The 21822-nt window shown below is 36.6% G+C and overlaps 1 protein-coding gene across 4 annotated transcripts in view; it reads left to right on the top strand.

Moving 5' to 3' along the window:
• The window catches only part of LOC134845672 (calcium/calmodulin-dependent protein kinase type 1-like), a 40096-nt gene extending 21527 nt beyond the window's left edge, over nt 1–18569 (top strand). For all 4 annotated transcript variants that reach the window (XM_063862710.1, XM_063862711.1, XM_063862712.1 and 1 more), the window contains 4 exons: nt 13926–14141; nt 14376–14687; nt 14954–15106; nt 17876–18569. In XM_063862710.1, the coding sequence (XP_063718780.1) occupies nt 13926–14141; nt 14376–14687; nt 14954–15106; nt 17876–17993 (799 nt within the window). In that variant the 3' untranslated portion in view covers nt 17994–18569. The remainder of the gene's footprint in view (nt 1–13925; nt 14142–14375; nt 14688–14953; nt 15107–17875) is intronic.
• Nucleotides 18570–21822: the final 3253 nt, after the last annotated feature.

The following is a 21822-nucleotide window of genomic DNA, read 5'->3' as shown; positions in this document are numbered from 1 at the left end:
AAGTGGGGCCTAGAGATGTAACGGCCGCCTACTTCCACAATTTGATCGATCGATGGAAAAAGCTGTCTTTGTTTGGTGAAGATGAAGTTGACCGGAGCTCGGCTGCATCAGAGGGCGAGATCCCGAAGCAGTGTTGGCGTCCTCCAGCTGCTATGGGGGAGTCGGATAACTGGACTGTGCCGCAGCAGGACTACCGGCACCTCGTAGACAGATGGAAACGACAGGAGGAGCGATGAAAGAGACTTGAAACAAGAGGTCGGTTAACTAGTACGGGGTTCAGTTCAGTTCAGTGAGTAAAACTGAAAACTCTTTCTCCCTCTCTCACATTCTAATCTCATTTGCGATGTTTATAAGTGCTTTAGAAACATCTCCACCAGTAAGACGGATAGAAACTCAGTGAAAATCTTGGTAGTATAATTTATTGTTTCGATAGAATGGTGGAGGTATTTCACAACGTCTTAAAAATCTTTCTTAGACTCTTAGTTGCTTCACTCAAGGAAGCAACCCTTGGTGCTAACATAGATAAATTGATTATGTAAGAGTCTACGGAAACTGAAACCTGCAGTTCGCTGCGTCGCAACACGTATACAATGGTGCATGTACCGGGTCTTTAGGGAACTATAATTAGAGAATAGTACAAGGCGGTGTAGTATAGCAAAAAAAGGAAAAAAACGAAACTATAGTTAAGAAAAAAAAATTGGTGTCAAAAGAGGGATTAGATATTAGACAAAGAGTCGAGTTGAGGTGTTAGATTGGTTATTTGTCTTAAAAGAAAAACGGTAAAAAGTTTTGTCACTAGCATTATTCGGGAGAATAATAGACTAGAAGGGAAGATTGTAGAATTGGTGATTCTACTGTATTACATGCTATAGAAACCTGGGTGTAGGATTGGTAATTCATGATGAAAACGGTTGAAAATTGCAAAATTTGATTTTAACGTCGACTGTATGAACTTGTAGCAATGAAATTCAGTGATAAATAAGCTTAGTTTGAGAGCAAACAATCGTAATCGGACTTTGCACCTTGAATTTGACCTCTAGGGCGAAGAATTGGAAAAAAGAAGAAAGCGCTAAAATTCCGGAAACCCCCCCCCCCCGGATTGGGAACCACTGGTCCGATCCTTATGAAAATTGGTGGGTGACTAATGGAGATGATGTTAGCCGGGCATGCAATTTTTCAGACCCCTGGGACCCCTGGGGGGCGAGTGATAATGATTTCCGAAAATGCAATTAGCACTTTTTGTAAACCGGTTACTAATGGTCAGAATGACTTCATATTGCAATATGTTGTAGCCCTAGGCGAGGGAAGATCACCCCCGGGATTTTGAACGCATCCGGTCATTACTTCCGGTTTTACGCCTTATGTAAACAAAACCCACTTTTTGTTATTTCTCGACCCCTGATGATGCTAGGAGGCTGAAACTTGGGGGGATGGTAGGTTTAGGGAAGACCTATAATGTATCAATGTTTGGACCCAATCCGATGGCTACGTCGGAAGCTATTAGCACGTGAAAATTAAATAAGGCTATTAACACCTGATAGTGATAATTGACTTGTGATTTTAATGCACCAATGTGAAGGGGGGCCCAACCCAGTAGGGGGACATCTAGTGATCCAATCCTCTCCGGAACTTCCTATGGGGTGAAAATGGCAATTTTAGGGAAAAGTGTTAATTGACCCAATATTTTCGAAAATATGAGAAGGGATGGTCCGATATGAATGAAACTTAGTGAGAATGATCTCCCATCGAAATTAAGACGTTTGGACGCGTTTGACCTCATTTGACCTCGGATGACCTCTAAGAGGTCATTTGGCATTTTTGACCCCAAGACCCCGGAAACCCCTGAAAAGTAATGAATTAGCATTGTAAGGACCCGTAAGGGGTACCTACCCACCTGGGGGGTAAGGGGAGGCCCTAAATTGAGATTTCTTAGTTTTGACCTTTGTACGCGAGCGAAAGTGATTTTCTGTAATTAGCAAACATTGGGGTCAGCTTAACCCACTCCACTTGGACTTTCGATAAAACGACAAACAAGTAAAACTACAGCCCCGTAAAAAAATTGGGAACATCTATGGGGGAAATGGGAATTTCGGGATGAAGATTTTATGAACAGCCCTAGCATATTAAATAAATTCTTGTGGTGTTTTTTTTCGGATCCAAACGGACACGGGGAAGGGTGTTACCCAGCCCTTGGACCTAGGGGAATAAAATTAAAATGACCAAAATGGAAACTTTTCAAGTATCACGGAAGTTAAGTTACCGATTGTGTGAGTACTACCCAATCCATAGGAAAGGGAAAAAGTTAGGAAGAACTAAAATAAAATCATGCAAGGGGTCATTTGTCAAATACGATTGGGAGCTGATTTTGTAGTTGAACCCAATGTTTGCTCAGTATGTCCTGATTAACTGAGTGGCAGCTAGTTAAGTGAATGATATTTAATTAAAGCTGACCTAATGGTTGATTCAGCTGATAAGTCCTGAGTGGCGGCTAGTTAAGTGAATGTCAGTAGGAATAAGGAACAGTAGGCCTCTGACCGAACCGAAAGTAAATAAAGATAACGATACGCGATTAAAGTACAACCACCGAACCGGGTCAGAACAATTGATACTGAGATAGAGTATAGTTGGTTCTCAGTTAGAGAGCAATTGATACTGAGATAGAGTATAGTTGGTTCTCAGTTAGAGAGAGAACAATTTGGGCTACGAGTTGAGGTAGTCGCTTTATTCTCAAAGTAAAGTGGGAACAAGTTGGAAGACTTGTTAACGTGATTTAGTTAGTTAGTGGATATAAGTTAGGCTATCTAGAGGATAGTGGGATCGTTGTTGAACGATCGATATTGAAAGAAGTTCTCGAGGAGAACGTTAGTTAGTTAGTTAATAGTAAGGCGTTAATTGAACTGCAGTGAGCAGTGGGTTAGTTAATTAATACAAATCGCAGTCCTATTCTTTATTTGAACGACTAATTGATATTCCAGCCATTTATAGGCTACTCTGTATTTGGTTATATTTATTTCTTAATTCAGTCTTATTATTCGAATTGTTGTTGCGATCGACTATTGATTGACAAGTGAGATACAGTCGGAAGAGCACAGATCACGGGGCAAGCAGCATAGTAAGATACAGAGAAGCCAACCACCAAATCAACCCTTTTGGGATTGTAAACAGTATTGGGAATCGGTTGCCCCACTGACCCCAGTACAAAAGGGAACATATTGCGGCGGTGCGAAGGACGATAACGAGAGAGAAAGCCGGCCTAGAGATATTGTGAATTCCCCCACGTTTACATTCTTCAAGTTGGACATCGAGGTTGCAATCGATAAAGATGACCCCTGGGAAATAAATGTTGTCCAATATCATTTGGAAATGCACGTCTGAGAACACACATCAACAGTATAGTGTAATAGTAATCAACAGTAGTCAACAGCATCAACAATTGTCTAATAGTTTTAACAAGCCTGATTAAATTGATGATGATATCTCAATTTTTTCCCTTCAAGGTCATTTAATAGAACAAAGATAGCTGGTTAATGTGCAAGTAGAACAAAATGATACGACCATTTTTTCATTACGAAAACTAAAAATGATTAAAAAATCAAAAACTAAAAAAAACCATCATTTTTTGTTTTTCTTAAAGCGAGAGTAATTTGAATTGGCAAATGGGAACCAGTATAGGAGCCAGAAGAAAAGCTAGTCAAATTAATTCAGATGTTGAAAAAATGCCAAAAAAAATTAAATACTAGAATGGAACTTCAATCTAAAGATCCTCTCTGAAAATCACTAGTCTGGAAAACAGAAACAAGACTGCTCGAATCAGGGCTAAGCCCTGAATGTCCTGACTGCCTTTTAAAGTTTTATGGAGCAGTAATAACATTACAAAAAATATAATGTAATGAAATAAAATGATTTTTTTTCTAAAATTTGAAATTTTTATAAAAATGATCCCCCCACACGCCATATAAAGTACAAAAGGATAGAATTCGCCCCTGTAGCAAATCAATTTTGGTAAATATGCTTCTTTCAACCAATTTGGAACAATTTTAAGACGGATTAACTCTCTGCTTACGCGTTAATAGCGCGAAATATATCGCGCGTTAATTGTCCCAAATTGGCCAAAACGGCAATCCTTAAACCCCCTTAATTTTACGAAAAATGATTGCAGGTAAAACATCTTTTCAAATTTGAGCTCAGGACAACAATACCTTTTTAAAGATAAAAAAAAGTTCCGTCAAAAATGGCTAGTTAAAAAGTCGAAATTTGTTTGAAGAAAAAAAACCCACCCCGAGCACAAATTTTCCGTCACTTCCGTATCGAATTTTCTATCTAGTGTTAAGTTTAATGTTATCAAAATTCATGAAATGTTTTGAAACAATGGCAGACAAAGATCAGAAACACTCGGTATTGCCCTGCTACAAAAATTTTGTTTCGTTGCGATTTAGCTGCCAATTGAACATTTTTATGCGTATCTAATAAAAAACATAATTTTATGACGCTTTTCATAGCTCGCTTCCCAAAATCATTTTCATCTTAAACGGGACAAAACAAGGTTTTCGATTTTTAGCTTTAAAACCTGGTTTTCAATTTATATATTTTTAAGCAAATTACTATGAGCAAACTTATCCAAAATATGTGAACTCAAATTGTGTGAGAGTTTCGGTAATCTTAGTAATTTAAAGGCGGATGCCCAGAAAATAACGTAGCCCAGAAAATAGTCCAAAAATTTCAAAAAGTGTTCCCTCCGTGGATTTATTTTATTGCTATGTAATTGAATTTCAAAAAATGTAGGGCCTCTTTGTTTGTAAGATACCATCTCTTTTAATTTTTGTTCGTGGGAAAAATAGCTTACCCAGGGGCGGATCAATGATTTTCTTGAGGGAGGGGAGATTTTCAAAAAAACTAACCACTTCACCGCCGGCCGCTCTCCGGGCAGATATTATTGCCACTAATAAATGATTCGCAACTTTTAATAGTGAATTTATGAACATACTAAGGTTACGGAAACTCTCATTTGTTATTTCGAAGGTGTCCAGGTTAAATTTGAAGTGCGCATTACCTTTTTGAGACTGTATCTGTCACGGTTAAAAAAAATTGGTAGATTTTTAATTTCTAACGCAAGAATCTCATATCAAACTTACTTTTTAAAGGTAAACGCCCCATTTAGTTATTTTTTTTGGTGAAGTTATTTTGTTTAATCGCTTCGGTATAACTTTTTTTTACTGATATGTTCAAAAAAAGGCGCGCTCATATTTGTTTTATTGCACATCATTCATTCGCTTTTGAAAGCAAAAAGTTTTTACAAGCAAAGCGAGATGCGCATTCGTTACCACCCGGGTTGACCAAAACTTCTTATCATACAATTTCCATATATGAGAAACTTCTTGTCATACAATTTCATACAATTCCATACGTACAGAAAATTGTATGAAAACTCTATGATAAGCATTTTTCCATATATGAAAATTGTATGATAGATGTTTTCCCATAAACAAAAAATTTTAATTTTTTCTTTCTAAATTTAGTTTCTGAAAAATTTTCGGTTGTAGTTGCAACCGAACACAAGTGACACATACCTTGGTTACTCAAAACACCAAAGGTTGGACGGTCTTGCATTTACAATGCATAGAAAACGACCTAAATTTGGCTGTCTTTCACAATTGATATAACAAAAGTAACAAACTTTTATTTTTTGGCAAAATTTTTTAATGATGATTATATTAAATTTTTGAATTTTCAAATTATCAGACATTGATCAAGGCGTACATTAACACCCCATACAAAAGAAAGAGGAATTTTCAGCGTTTTTGAAAAAAAAATTAAGTGAAAAGAAAAAACTAAGCCAATTTTATCGTATCCAGGACTACGTTATGCACACAAAATATTAAATTTTGCATGCAAAATTTTTTTTTCGAAAAATGTTTGTTTGCGTACGAAAATCGATTTGCGGTTGAAAAGAAAAACAAAAAAATTTTTGGGCTAAATTTTCAAAACTACTTGAAAAATTTTTTGTGTCGCCACCAAAAAAATGCCAGTCATACAATTTCCATATATGGGAATTGTATGATAAGCATTTTTTTCAAAAAACGAAAACCTCAGTTTTTTATCACCAGATTGTTTTATTAGAATCAAACAGCCACAGAAATGAGTTAATACCAGTTTTCAACCATTTTTAGAAATTGTATGAAAATTGTATGACAAGCATTTTCCCACACACTTGATGTATGGAATTGTATGATAAGCATTTTCGGTGTATGGAGGTCAACCCGGGCATTTATTCACCACAGTTAGCAAAACAATTTGATTATTCTACTGAGTTAGATCAATTACTTTTTGCCGCCACTTATTTTTACAGAACGGTTAAAATTTACTATTATAATCCTTTAAACAACATTTTCTGTATAAGTAGAAAAAGCCGCGTAAAGGGCCCAGAATGGCATCTCAAAATTCTTTCATCAACACAGCCAAACGAAAGCGTCTTCAGAACATGAAAGTATTTGTTCTTGACAACTCCCTTCGCGAAAGTACAGTTGGTCAAGTTATGGGTCACACTTTGAAAGACAAGTTCGAAATCCTTGAAGCAACCGGTAAATGTGGATTCCATCATCAAATATTAGGAGCTTTTGGAAGCGGACGCCGTGTAGACGATGATTTTTCCTTGAAAATGAAAAAACTTGCTGAAGATTTGCCCAACCGAGCCTTCTATGCCTTTTCAGAGGCTTATTTATCCGTTGATGAAAACGGATGCATGCAAACGGGCGAAGATTTCATTCCGGTTGGGCTTCAAAAAATGAAGCTATACGGCATTCCAAATGTTATCATCGAAATCGATATCGGAGACTCCAGCTTTGATTGGGATCGCAATTTTACCGTGGAGAAATGTGTAGAACACATCACTTTTCTTCTGAAATGGGCACATCAAAATTTAGCGCCTCCATCTGTGAATCACCAGGAAAAAAAGTATAATTTTATCAACCTTCGCGACTTTCCGTTCGCCATGGTGAAAAACTATGAACGAGTTCTGGAATTTGTCAAGTTAGTTGCACAAATTCCTGCTCCGTATCGTCCTGTTGGTCTTTTACACGAAGAACCAGTAGGGGAATACTTTCCGGAGGAAATAGCGGGAATGAACCAAATGATTCGAGATGTGATGGATGAAAATGGGTGGCCCAGTCTTTTTCAACAAGATGGGGAAACTCTTGATGGTTTGATTTTAGCCCATGTGCACAAACAATGGGGACTAGCAGATGCTGTTGCTTTGGACGTCCTATCAAACGGAGCTGATGGAGTTTGGGCTAGTATATGCGAAGAAGGTGCTGCTATGGGTCACGCCAGTTCATGCGTTACTCTCGCCAACCTTGGGCGTCTTGGGAATAAAGATGTGCTTACTCGTTACAATACAAAGTTTCTTGCAAAAGCTGCACGAATTACGACAGAGAAAACAATAAATCAACCTGTTCCTGCGCGTCAAATTGTATATGGACCCCGGGCGGTCGAAGCAGTGTTCGGGTTTTCTGGAATCGCTGGAGGCAAATTGGAAGACGGCGCGGATGTGTTTGATAAAGACGGAGACGGGAAGATTACCAACGTGGATCATTTCTCTCTGGCATCGTTTCTTGGCGTCGACGATCCTCCGATTCGAATATCAACGTTAGCCAGTGCAGCCCTAGTTGCTGGTCGTTTGAAGCAATGCTTCGGTGAAGATGACTCTTTCAACGAGGAAGTCGGCGCAAGCATGTTGCAAAAGATGAAAGAAGAGATGATTGAAAATGAATCACAGGAACACACCTCGCCAACTGGAATCGCTCTTCTGTACTACTCAACGACTGATTCTATGACTGAAAGAATGAAAGAGGTCGTGTCTAAAATTGCAGGCAAGGAAGAACGTCACAAGGCTCTGCTGAAAGAAGCAAAAGAGTGTTTTCTGGACTATGCAGGAGAAGGAGAAGAAAGCATGTCTTACCAGAGTTTCTATGAAGCATATCTGCAGCCCTTTTTTGGCTGCTTTACCTGTCCGCGAACCCGGTTCGTTCTGGATGCGATCAACTTGAATGATGACCAGCGTCTGGACTGGAAAGAGTGGAACTTCTGGTGCACGTTGGCTCTTCAACATCATGCAGAAGAGATTTTCAACCTTGACGATTTTCACAATTTTGTGCTACGAAATGCTATTTTGGCTCAGAGTCTCCAATCTAAAAACAACACCAAAAATAAAATCACTGAGGAAAAGAGTCTGCAAGCTAAGAACAACACGAAAATTAAAAGGAATTTTGTAGTTGAAAATTTCTAGTGTGTTCAACTTTCATGTGGTGCAATTATATAAATAAAAATGAGATCTATTTTAACCGGATGAAAAAAATTACCACGGAACTTAGGAATGGAATAAGCTGTTCGTCTGAAAATATTTCTGAAATATTCCTCATACAAAAAAAAACTGCTAATATCAGGGCAAGGCCCTAAATGTTCCGACTGTTTTTAAAGCTCTATGGAATAGAGTTTGCTTACAAAAAATGAAAAAATCCATAGAAAAAAGAAAAGCAAAATTATTTTTTGGTGATTTTTTTCCAAAATTCATCCATCCACACGCTATGTAAACTACAAAGTGATAAATTTATCCTATGAGAAAGTATTAAATAGACCAAACAGCATGTCTCAATTCAATTTGGAACGAAATTTAAGACCGATTAATCCTCCGTTCAAGAGTTATCGCCAAATAATTAGCTCAAATTAGCCAAACTGGCAACATCTAAACCCCCATAAATTTAGGAAAAAGAACTATAGAAATATCTTTTAATTTTTGATTTCCGGGTAATAAAATTTTCCAGATCGTATAAAAACAGCTTACTACATTCGAATAACACACGCGTTAACTCTTTACATTTTACTACCTACTCATTTCACTACTTAACGTTTTAATCCTCTATCAAATCAACCCCTGTTTTATAACTCAACGCCAAAACGTATGCTGCGTGGCATCGCTGTCCTCACTCGTATTTGAAGACTTTAAATCGAGCGTAAGCCTGCTATTAGCGCACGCACATTGATACACGCCAAATTGAGGCTTCTGAAATTATTAAAAGTTATCAACAAGTCGTATTTGATTTTAAGGGTTTTCAGGATTCTTCAAAAATAATTATGACAAACCAACAATCTGCCCGTGTTATCTCATAACAAGTTGTTGTTTTAGTTCTAAAAAAATTGGGAATCTGACTGCCATTTTAGGCTGTAATCGAATGATAATCAAATGATAACAAAAACAAAAAAATTATTAAGTCTTTTTCCGAGTTCACAGTTTCATCTAAAAACAAACCAAATCTCATAGCATCCGGCCACGAATTTTAATTGAAGCATTCAAACAAATTTTCCAAAAACTGGTTTTGCTCAAAATAGCAAATACATGAACGTCGTGAATCTGCTGTCACAGAAAAAAAACGAAATATTCGAGACGCACGGAGAGCACAATCAGGACATTTCAGAAAGAAATTTAGATGCTCGAAAGTTCATTAGGAATATAACCGAACTCAGCCAGAAATTTACACCGATTCATGTAGATGCCAGTGCGGTTTGGTCAGTAGCAAATGGAATGTCTACTGAATTTGCCTTCCCAACTACGCATGAACTAGTGCAAACGGCTGCACGCTCACGAAGGCAGCTAAAATTAATTAAGCCAACGGTTTCCATTGCGCAAAATCTGAGATTCTTGAAATTTTGAAAAAAAGACAGTGGATAAAATAATCACATGAATATTTTTAAAATTTTTGTGCGTTGATCCCGAAATGCAGAGAGTTTTGGAGAAAACATTTTTCTGGTTAGCCGATGGAACCTTAAAGATTACACCTAAAATTTCTCTCAGCTATTTTGAGCTCATGATAGTTAATCTGGTATTGCACCAGCTTGGATATATACCTTCTTTCCATACAAAGCCGGACAAAAATCTACAAATAATTGTTGCAAGCTTTTTTTGACAATGCACCAACCTGCCCCCATGAAAAGTTTTTGTTCAATTTAGAACAAGTTCCGGGGTGTTTATCGAGCAAATTTATCGATTTGTTTTTTTAATCGTTTCTCACCGAGTTACAGAAGAAAAATCAATGAAATGGGTCTCAAAAAAACCTTCAAAAATCACGACTTAGCGTTGGCTTTACAAATGCTGTCTTCCCTTGCATTTGAAAAAAAATGGCTGCTCCTATGATTTGATTGTTCACGAAATTCAGAATATTTGCGACAGAAAGTGTTTAGAACCCGATAATATTGAAAACATTTACAAGCTGTGTCTCTACTTTGGCTGGATATATCTAAAATTCATGGTGCCAAGCCTTGAAGTTGTACTCCCACCCTCTCTTGGACACCAGCAAGATGTGGCCATGAGTGGGGTTGCTAGGACCACAAATTGTGTCGAAGCATGGCATTTTGGTCACCAAGCTTCTTTTATTGGAGCTCCCCCTTTTATAAGGATTAAAATGGACAGCTCATAGAAAAACGCTTCCATACAAAAATTAAATATTTCGACGCATGGAGTGGCCACGAGTTCACGAAGAATAAAGAAACCCCGTTTTAAATGGAAGAGTCCAAAACATTATGTCTGTCTACGAAGACAAAACTGATCTGAACGTTTGGAGAACATTGTCTTGTTTGTGTTGAATCAGCGTAAAATTCTCTTATTTGAATCTTATTATTCAATCTTTGGTCCTTCTTAAGTTTTCGTCAATTTTTTTGAAAATCCGTTTTCTTTCAGACTCTGGGAAACCGTACTAAATGCAAGAAATTGACTCGTGCATCAGCAAAACAATCCCTGTCAATCGCCTTTTTCTTGGCATGCTAGGTCGGGACTAGAGGCTAGCTAACCATTTCGCTTAGTGGTCATGAGGCAACATTTTTGAAAAAAGCTCAACAAAGCGATGATGGGTTTATAAATCTCGTCGAGTTTAAACTCGAAAATAATATTACAGCTGAATGATTTCTATCTTTTTGGTTTCTGTGGATTTAAAAAAAAAAATTCTGTGTTGTTTTCAAATATCTGGAAATTTGCGCCATTCTAAACCAAGGAACGTCTAAAGAATTGAAAGCTAATTAATTTCTTTGAAAAATTGCTGGTTTTTTATGCATCATTTTAATAATCCGATTTATTGCCAAAATGTCTATTTTTCAAACTTACGCAAATAAGGAAGCGCTGATTTATATTTTGATTTTTAGCGAAGTCTCCCTTGAATTTCTTTTTGCTTTGGACTAAAACGGAGTTAGGTTAGACAAGTGGTTTTAAACTTTAGCAATTTTACATAACTTAGGTGACAAAAAGTGGGTGGTTTTAAGCTAAACAAAGTATTACCATAGAAACTGTTTGGTGTTAGGTTGTTTAATTTTAAAGAGGCTTTTTTGAAAGTCGGAACAAAAAATTTTTTAAGATTAATATTTTAGTTGTTCCGACTTGGAAAGAAAGTGACGGAAAAATTGTGCCAAATCGTTTTGTTCTCAAGAAAAAATCAACAGGCAACTTGATTTTTTATTCATCCAAGGAGAGCTGTTCTCCTGAACTGAAATCTAATTATTTTTTTTTACCAGGGATAATTGTTCGTAAAATTATTGGTGTTCAAATATTATCTATTTTGAGGCAAACAACCCGCGAAGTGTTTTGTGGTAATAACAGGTATAAGAAGGTTTATTTTGCCTTCAAATTTTTTTCTTAATTGAATTGAAGCATGCTATCTGGTTATTTAATACTTTTTTATTTGCAAAAATTATCACTTTGCATTTTACATAGCGTGTGGGGTTATAATTTAAAAATCTCTAAGTTTTTGGGAAAACTTTATCCGTTTTTATAAGTCAGCACTACTCATAGACCTTAAAAAACTGGTCGAAGTTTTCAGGGCTTCGCACTGATGCAACCAATTCTGTTCAAAATTTCAAATTGTTCAACTTGTGTGGTATTTTCATAATAGAAGTTTGCTGAATCGACTTATGGAGTTGCGAAATCCCTCAACGAAGTTTTCTCGCCAAATTTTTCCTAGTGGGTTTTCGCCAGTATATTCCCAAAATTTCAATTCATTCAATAGCACGAGCATATGTGTCACAATTTATTTTTGTTCCAATTTTCAAAGAAAGCGCGGAATAATTATGCTTGCGTGTTTTTTATTCATTTAATTTTTGATTTTTATCTATACGTTTTTGATAGAAATTCTCATGTCATCTGGAAATTGTTGTTGTCTGGCGCCAAAATTTTAAAATATATATATATATATATATATATATTCAACGTGTGATTTTTTCTTCGCAAAGGTACAGGGGTCAAAAAATCACTGATGGGGCGAAGTTGCGATAATTAACGCGCGATATATTGCGTTTTAACGACACGCGTAAGTGGCAGATTGATGTCTTCCATATTGAACTGAGGCCAGCAATTTACTTTTTTCGAATCAAAATACAACTCTAAGTACTCTCTTTGTTTTTTAAATAGCGTGGGGCCAAGCTGAAGTGTTTTTCAATGGTTTTGCCAATTATTCCAATAAAAAAGTTGTTATTGGCCTCAAAGTGTAGTCAAAATAGCTTTGCCTTGATATACGAGCAGACTTTTTATTCTGACTTTATAACTAAAGTAACGGATTGTTTGTGCTCGGTGTGGTTTTTGTTACTTCAGACAATCTTCGACATTTCAATTTACCAATTTTTACACAATTTTTTATATCATTCGAAAGCTATCTTTGTCCTGAGCTCAAACATAAAAAAAATATTTCATCTGTGATCATTTTTCACAAAGTTATGGGGGTTTAAGGATTGCCATTTTGGTCAATTTGTTACATTTAACGCGCGTTATGTTTCGCGCTAGTAACGCGTAAGCGGAGGTTCAATCCGTCTTAGAAATCGTTCCAAAATGGTTGGAGGAAGCTTGTTTATCATAATTGATTAGTTACCAGGAGCAAAAATATCACTTTGTACTTTAAATGGCGCGTGAAGGGATGATTTTCACAAATATATCATACTTTAAAAAAATGTTTCTTTTTCTTTATTTAATTTTTTCATGTTATTATTGCTCTATAGAGCTTAAAAGGCAGTTGGAACATTCAGGGCTTTGCTCTGATGCAAGCAGTCTTGTTGCGTTTTCAAATTATTTTGAATGATCGATTTTGAATGCAATTTTCTTCAAAATTGTGGACATCTATTTTCCGTCCGGTTCATTCCATGCTCTTGAATCGTTCTCCGACCATTCAGTTCCATTAGAGAGTTTTTTTGCCCACTAGAGAATTCGGTTTATCCATGGACCGTTGTTTGGACAAGTCAACTTTGGATCTTTTCCTTACAATTTTGTTTATTGCCAAATTTGTTCTGATGAGAACAGTTCACCTTCGAATATATATTTTTTAAAATCTTCAAAAAGATGTTCTTAAAAATTTAAAATCGGCCGTGTAAGTGTTTTAAAACTGCTATTGATAATATAATCTGATTCATTACTACCACAGCTGTTTTATCCCTGGCTTAGCGCATTTTAGCGCTGAAAAATCATCAATTTTTAGCTTGGAAATCTAGTTAAAACACATCTTTTTGCAACGTATTTATATTTATATAAAATTCAATCACGCTCAACTTTTTATGGCCTCTTAATGTTTCAGACTTTCGCACATTTTAGCTAACGGATTTCAGAGATCAGAAACTTTTCTGCACATGATCATAGGCTTCAACTATTGGTTCTGTTGATTCCTTGATGATCTTAAAATTAGTTTTTTTTTGTTATCTCTAATAACACTGAACTGGATACTTAATCTAACTGCTGGTATAGATTTTTCAAGGTGGCTCGTTTCGAGTTAGGAGGCTTCCAGCGACTATTTTTACGCAAAAGATTAGTTCTACATTTCACCAAAACAACACAAGAAAGCAACTCAAGTGACTCGAAAACATATATCATTTTTTAGACATGCATCATAAGTGTTTTTTATTTGTTTCAGACACATCTACCTGATCATGACCCTAATCACGGGGGGTGAGTTGTTCGACCGCATCCTCGAAGTGGGCTACTACAGTGAGAAGAGTGCGGCTGCACTGGTGCAACAGATACTGTCTGCAGTGGACTATCTGCACCAGAGACAGATAGTGCACAGGGATCTGAAGCCAGAGAACCTACTCATGTTGGACACCAGTCCACACTCACCTGTCATCATCAGGTAGTCAGATCATGTGATGAGTGTGAAGTGTATAGCCGTAAAAGCCGAAATATAAATAACCTAGCCGAAGTATAAACCAGCCGAAAATGCACAGAGTATGCAAATGCGCGGAGCAGAGAAAGTTACGTCACAGAATATAAACCAGCCAAAAGTTACGTCATTTGAACATGTGCAAATTGCAGAAACCAGAATTATGATTATAACAAGCTATCTAAGTAAGTGATTTTTGTTTAGTGATTTCGGTTTATCTGCCTACGTCACAGACGAGAACCAGATGAGGCAGTCATGTGGCACTCCTGGCTACGTAGCTCCAGAGATCCTCTTGAAGAGACATCCTTACAACGAGAAAATAGACTGCTGGAGTACAGGCGTCATAGTTTACATTCTGCTCTGTGGCTACCCTCCCTTCTATGGCGACAATGACAATCAGATCTATGATATGATCAAGACCGGCGACTTTGAGTTCGACTCCCCATCCTGGGACTGCATCTCCTCAAGTGCTAAACAGTTCATCAACTGTCTCATCGAAGTCAACCCCCTTAAAAGGTAAGGGCCCAAAAATTGCTTGTATAAAATTACAGCGAACTCTGAACTGGGATAGACCCCATGAGCAACACCTGTGAATCCTACACAAAAACAAAAACATTAAAATGTTGTATTTTGCTTAAATAATCAATGATGTTTTTCAACATTAAAAGTTAAGATTTTTATTTGTGTCTGTAACAAAAGGAGAACAGTCAGAGCTTTCTGTGCTCCTCAATGAGTCATCCATTATTCTGGTTTGTTTTGAATTGTTTCAATGTTCTTTGCAGGTTCTCCACGCAACAGGCATTACATCACGACTGGATCTTGAGTGAGACCAGACCGGAAGTGGACATTTCCACTCAAGTGAAGGAGAAGCTGAAGACGTTCCTGGCCAAGACCAGGTGGAAGAAGGCTTTCAACGCACAGAAGGCCATACACAGGTACTTCACTGATATTATTGTCAAATATTCATGACAATTTTTTAAACTATAACAAGTTGCAAGTAGTTTGCCCAGTCATAATTATAGTATAAAGGGAAAGCTTACAACTTTGACAAAATGTTGCATTAAGTTTTTTAAATTAGGACCATTTATCCACGGGGGAAAGGACCAACACAAGAGCTGTACAGCTCATCACGGCGAACAGCTGTTGTGCCCCTGTTTAAGAACTACATGCAATTTTTTTGGTTATTTTTCTGGGCTGGGTAATGTTGCTTCACCCTCAAGCAACGAGCACGGATCATGGTGGGTCTCGAACATCCGACCTTTCGATTGAGAGGCGGAGACGTAACCACTTCACCACCGCTCCCCGACAAGTTTCGACATTTTAGACACCTTTCAGACATGAATAATGTCTGAAGAAGTAGCTTTCGCATGAAACATTTCACCAAACTTTAATAATTGTGTCAAACCGAATTTATGGTACTTCATGTTCCGACCATTGAAAATGGGGGGAACTTTATATACAGGTGTTTTAATTTTTTTTCCAACGCAAAATCAGGTACGACACATAATCATCGGGCTGGTTTGAGTGATATATCACATTGAAGCCCTTTCAGTCTTGATTCGAAGGACATAAAAAATGTTCAAGAAAAATTCCCAGTTTTGATAGAAACCGGTTTGAAACCTTTGATTTTTCGTCGTTTTTTCGAGCGAGTAGAGCGATCGAGTAATATTCGTTATGTATGAAAATTACCACTTCAGGCTGGAACCTAATAACGTTACTAGAAGCAAATGTAGTTTTGGATGCCCATATAGCGCTTCATTGGCACAAAAAAATCTTTAGACAATTTATGAAATGTTTGTAAACAAAAATTGAAAAAATTAAAAAAAAAACTAAATTTGTTATAAAAAAATTTCATCTTTTTTTTCATTAGTTTTTTTTTAAGTCAATTGTAGTCGTTTTCACCTACTCCACTCAATTTTGATGCATTTGTTTAGCCTTATCATCACGCGACGTAAAAGAAAAGACACTAACTTGAAAAAAACTCTGTTGATTTGGTCGGAACATTCAGTGCTACTTGCACAGTAACCGGTTGTCCTTGCTATCACAGGCCCTAGTTTTTCTTAATTGTCACGTTCCATTGGTTGTAATTATCCATCAGTTTTCTTAAAACTAATTGGCGAGGTAATGAGTTTTAATTTATTTCATTTTTCTTTTACTCAAGAAGTCTTCACAAGAATTAGCGTATGGTTTTCATTTTGGTATCTACTTTTGTGACAAACTAGCGAACAGTTCGGCTTGCGCTAATGTCAATGTTTGCATGGCTTTGCAATAAACTTAATTGCAATCCGAGTAGCAATAGTTTAACTCAAAAATACAAGTTCGGATGAAACTTTTCCAAAAAATTGTTCATCGGAAAACTACACTCAAATTATCAATTTTTTCAGTAGCAGATTTAGGGAAGGGGCGGGGCGGACGTTTATCTTCAAAGATTTGACCCCCTGCCGACCCAAAGGGTCCTCCTTTTGTACTTTTTGAGATATCCTTTTGTGGCTGACTGACCCTAAAATGTTTCTAAAGGCGCCTTCGGCGCCAATATATACTTATTTTGAGGGGCGAGCGCGCGAGAAAACGCTTTTTGGTCAAAAAATTCCAAAAAATGTCTAAAATGCCTTTTAGGCGTGTTTTTCAAAATTTTGGTGTGTTAATCAAAATGCAGTAAAATCACGTCTCGCCAGAATGCCTTTATGGAGCAGTAATAACCTAACGCCAGATAAAGTACAAAAGGATAGACTTCGCTCATTTTAGCAAATTAATTATGGCAAATAAGCTTCTTTCAACCACCAACTTGGAACGATTTCTAATACGGATTAAATCGCCGCTGACGCGTTAATAGCACAAAATATATCGCGCGTAAATTGTCCCAAACTGGCCAAAATAGCAATCATTAAACCCCCGTAATTTTAAAAAAAATGATCACAGGTGAAATATCTTTTCAAATTTGAGCTCAGAACAACAATACCTTTCGGATGATATTTAAAATTCCGACAAAAATGGCTAGTTAAAAAGTCGAAATTTGTCCGAAGAAAAAAAAACCCACCCCGAGCACAATTATGCCGTTACTTTCGTATCGAAAGTCGGAACAATAATGATGTCAAAAGGAGCAGTTCTTCAATTAGTTTCTTTCCTTTGTTTCGTTCAAATTTGATGGCAAAAGTTTTTTTTCAGTGATGGGCTTTTAAAAGCGGCATTAAGATTAGAGAGGTTTTTGACGATGGTTTTACGTGCTGAGCTTCATTGAAGACACCAAAATAAGCAGTTGTTTATTTAATTGGTTTCGTTCATACTCAATGGCAAAAACTATTTTGTCAGTGATGAGCAATTAAAAGCGGCCATTCAAGTAGTTTAAACTGCTGGTATAAGTTTCAGTTTTAAAATGAAATGCAAAATTGATACGCAAAAAAATGTAAATGCTTCTGAAATCTATCAAAACAAAAAAAACTCTCAAGATTGGCGTTCAAAATTTTGCAAGCCATAGCAATAACTGCAGCCATCAAAAAATTTCCCCTAATTCCTATTCTAAACCTCAAGCAAAGACGAAATTAAATTTATTAGAAAATTGAAAAGACGCTGAATAGTTCTCCAAATTGTAAATTTTCAGTTTTTCTGGAGAACTTTTTTTGTTTTCGGCACTCTTGAACTCTCCTTTTACATGTACTAAGCTTTCAGTAAATAGTTAGACCTATCACATAACATTTTATTAACAGGATGCAGATGCTCACTGGGTCTCCGAGTGCGGACGAGAACGGGGCTGCTGGCACCGGGAGAGCCGGCAACAGCGGGAATAAAGGGGATGAGGGGTCAGAAGGGTCTTCCACTGAATGAACTGATATTGTTTCTCAAATTAACTGTGCTTATTAAGTTCATGCAAAGGTCACCTTTGGTCAATCGGTATAACAATCTTCGATTTGCCTCAAAAGCGCAGTCTCAACTTGCGTTCAATGAACCATTTATTACGTTTTTTTAGCCTTTTCAATTTATTCGGTTTTTTGTCTTGCAAACACGCAGGGAAAATAAATGAAATTTGGCGCTTTTTCATTCTCATTTTAATGCCTTGTCTTTTGTGTGAACTTGACCAAAGACCACAATAGCAACGATTTAGAAAAATGAACTAGAAATAGCTTTTTCTTTTAGCAAAAAAGCAATGACGTGTTTTATTGAAAATTTTATCAGCACAATTTATCGCCGACTGAAAAAGAACAATTTGACTCAGTTTGACTCTCCATTAAACAATCCTGAATCGATTGACCTTAGAATGCGTAAATCCTTAAATTACATTTCATTATTTGTACAATTGAATAGTTTTATCTACCTACCTATCTGCTGCATTGCAATTCGTAAAGAAAAATAGTCCATTGTATGTACGTTTGAGTGAAAAAATTTAATGAATTCGATGAAAAACTACTGAAAATTGGTTTGATTTCTTTCGCAGTTTTAGCTGCAATCTTTTTCCTGTTTGAAGAGTTTTTTCTATCAATTGGCGCTCACAAAAAACGGTTATATTCACTGTGCTTTTGTCAGTGAAAGTAGGATTTGTTTGCATTGCCACTCGATTAATCTTCTCAGGGGAGCAGGAAACGTTTAATGAATGGGTATTTTTTTGTCTCAAGCAGAAAAAAAGCCAATCGATCGGCATAAATTACATATCGCTGACATTTTGCGTAGTTATAATAGCCTGCACAAGACATTTGTTGGTTCAATTTTAGTTTCTGATGGCAAAACTTCAGGAGGTCTTTTGAAAATACAGTAATTGGCGTAGGCGGCCTCTTTTCCATCAAACTAATGCAACCAAAACACAAAAGACAATAAATGACCTTTCAAATTCGACTTTCAATGGTTCTCAAATCAACTCAATTCCACCATAGTCATCAATCTTCCCTTTTTCTCTGCGCAGAGATAGTTTGATGAGTTGTCAGAATGGCTTAAGAGTAAACAATAGCAACCAACAATGACAAGCAAAAAATTTTGTAGGATGACATTTCAGTCCATGTAGGTTTCCACCTTTTTCAATCTGAAAATTTACTTATATTTTTCCTTTTTCAGTAAATTCAGACGATAAAGCCGCGCAAAATCCGCTATCAATTTGCATAAGCTGCAAATTTTCGCTATTCTATGATACAACGTAAGCTTAGCAAATCGATAACAGTGTTTCTAGAGTTTTTATAAAAAGTAATAAAAATTCAAGGTTTAGCTGTGGCAAAAATAGCTGTACCCCAAAACATTTTTTGAAAAGGAAAATTCAGTACGCAATTTTTGATTTTGGTTCCAAACTTCGAAGAAGGTGTGAAACATGCATGTGTAGGGGCAGTAGCGGATCTAGGATTTTCTAGAGGGGGGTGGATTTTAAAAAAAAATTCGAAAATTTTGTCGACCTTTTTTATGTCGACCAAAATTTTTTACTGAGATCCCTCAATTTAGAATAAAGATTTCGTTTTTGACCATACTTTTTTGCGCCGTAGGAAGAAATTTGAAAAAACAGGCCAAAAAAGGTGTTGCTAGGCACTTTTTGGAAACTTTTGACAAAAAAATTGCATTTTTTTGGTGCGCGCTCCTCAAAGTTGGTATATATTGGCGCCAAATGCACCTTTGTAAAAACTTTAGGGTCGGCAGTGGTCGAATTTCTGAAAAAACGGCGTCCTCAATTTTCTTTTGGGATGCCTTCTCTTCAGGAATTTGACCCCTGCCGACCCTAAAGTTATTACAAAGGTGCCTTTGGCGCCAATATATACTAATTTGACGCCTTTGGCGACATTATATGCTAATCGCGAGCACGCGCCAGAAAATTTTCCAAAAAGTGCCTTAGAAACATCTTTTTTGGCCTGTTTTTTCAAATTTCTTCCTCGGCGCAGAGAATTCTTCGCGGCTCACGAGAAAGCTGAGTTTCCTAGACTTATTGAGACCTACAGGCAATGGTTTGCATAAAAACACTCACTATAAACCAACAAAATGAAGATCACGACCACGTTCCCAATGAAAGTCAAGCCAAAATCCTAGATGACTTCCAGATCCACCATTAAATAGAATCAGCTTACATCATATGCTCTATGAAAGAAAAGGAAAAAAAAATGAGAAAAATAATGAAATAAATAAACTTTCACAAATCGAGCTAGTAAAGTCAATCAATTACAATACCCCTACTTATCGCAACGGAAAAAAAATCATATGTTACTCCGCAAAAAACTTAAATTAGAGCCTAAATAAATGATTCCCCCTCCCCTCACCAACCTGCATATTTTTTCAAGTAAAAATTTGTTCACATGTTTCGACGGGAATGAAAACTGACATACGGACTTGGTAGGCAAAGACGAACACCTTTGGTCCTTAAAAGGAACCTTGCAAAACTATACGTTACGCCCTTGCATTATGCTCGTCTGAGGTGGGGGAAGGAAATAGAGCAGAATAATTTTTAAAGACCTCCTGTAAAAAAAAATAATCGCGACCTATTAAAATACCTTAACTACGTTCATCGACTCTTAAAAAAACTGGCTATATATCGGATTGAAACGTTTGATTTTTCGCGATATAACCGCGCTCTTAAACATCACACTGCTTGGCCCAAATTTTCATGAAAATAAACTTCACTAATAAAGCAAGCTATCAAAAGATTCAACTGATTCTGTTAAACTAGTTGCTATCACAAAAAATTCTATATTCCAGTTTGATAACCCTGGCTAATCGCAAGCATAAAAAACATCGCTATTTGAGAAACAAAGGTTCAGATGCAACTTGACAAATTGGATAGTGAAAGGCCAAGTTATGTTTGAATTAATTTTCTTTGTTAAAAAATTCGAGAAACACGCTGTGTTGAAAAACTTCTGCTAAAGAGTCTTTATTATTGTAATCTCGTATGAAGCTAACAGATTCGGTTGATTTGATGAACTAACACTGACGCAAAGTTGCGCTTTCAAAACACAGTGGAGAAAAAATCAGTTCTAAAAAACGACAACCAAATCTAAAAAGTGAATTAAAAAAAAGATTTAAGCCTCGAATTAGTAAAACACGAGCATTAAACAGTTTGAACGTTTATACTACAAGCAGCTTGATTTGTTTGAAACAAAAAAAGCCAACTTACAGTTAGAAAAAAGTAATGAACGCATGGAAACAAAAAAAACTGACTTGGTTTTCGTAAAAAAAAAAATCATATTTCGAATTTCAAAAAAAATAGTATATGCCCTTAAAACTTTTTGAATTATGATTGGTGCTTTGACCATGGCCTGTCTACAGAAGCAGTAGATGCTAATTATCACTCCTGAAACACAAAATTGAGCTGAACAGCTAATCTTTACGATTAAATTATGAGCCGAAGATGCAAAATTATTCGAACACGCACGAAGAGCTCAGAAGGGCAGACAGAAGTTGAGAATTTCTTAAATTAGTGTGCGGAGAATAAAATAAGCTTGTAAGTTAGTTTAAAAAACGCATCAGAATAGGTGTCCTCTCGAAATTTTGATGGGTGCAACGCTTTTAAGAGTCACCAATTAACATCTTCTCGAAAAGCCATCAACAAGAAACAAGCTACTCGTTTTGATTTTTTCCTCATTAAAAGAGATAGTGGGTTAATTATCTATGGACCAGCGAAACTCTGAGCGTCAAAAAAATATCTTAGATATCTGAGGGTCAAAGCAAAAATTTAATTCTCTGTGTTAATTCAAAC

The sequence above is a fragment of the Symsagittifera roscoffensis genome, chromosome 5, assembly GCF_963678635.1.
Source record: "Symsagittifera roscoffensis chromosome 5, txSymRosc1.1, whole genome shotgun sequence".
NCBI lineage: Eukaryota > Metazoa > Xenacoelomorpha > Acoela > Convolutidae > Symsagittifera > Symsagittifera roscoffensis.
The sequence above is the reverse complement of the archived record's forward strand: the minus strand, read 5'-3'. Positions and strand labels throughout refer to the sequence as shown.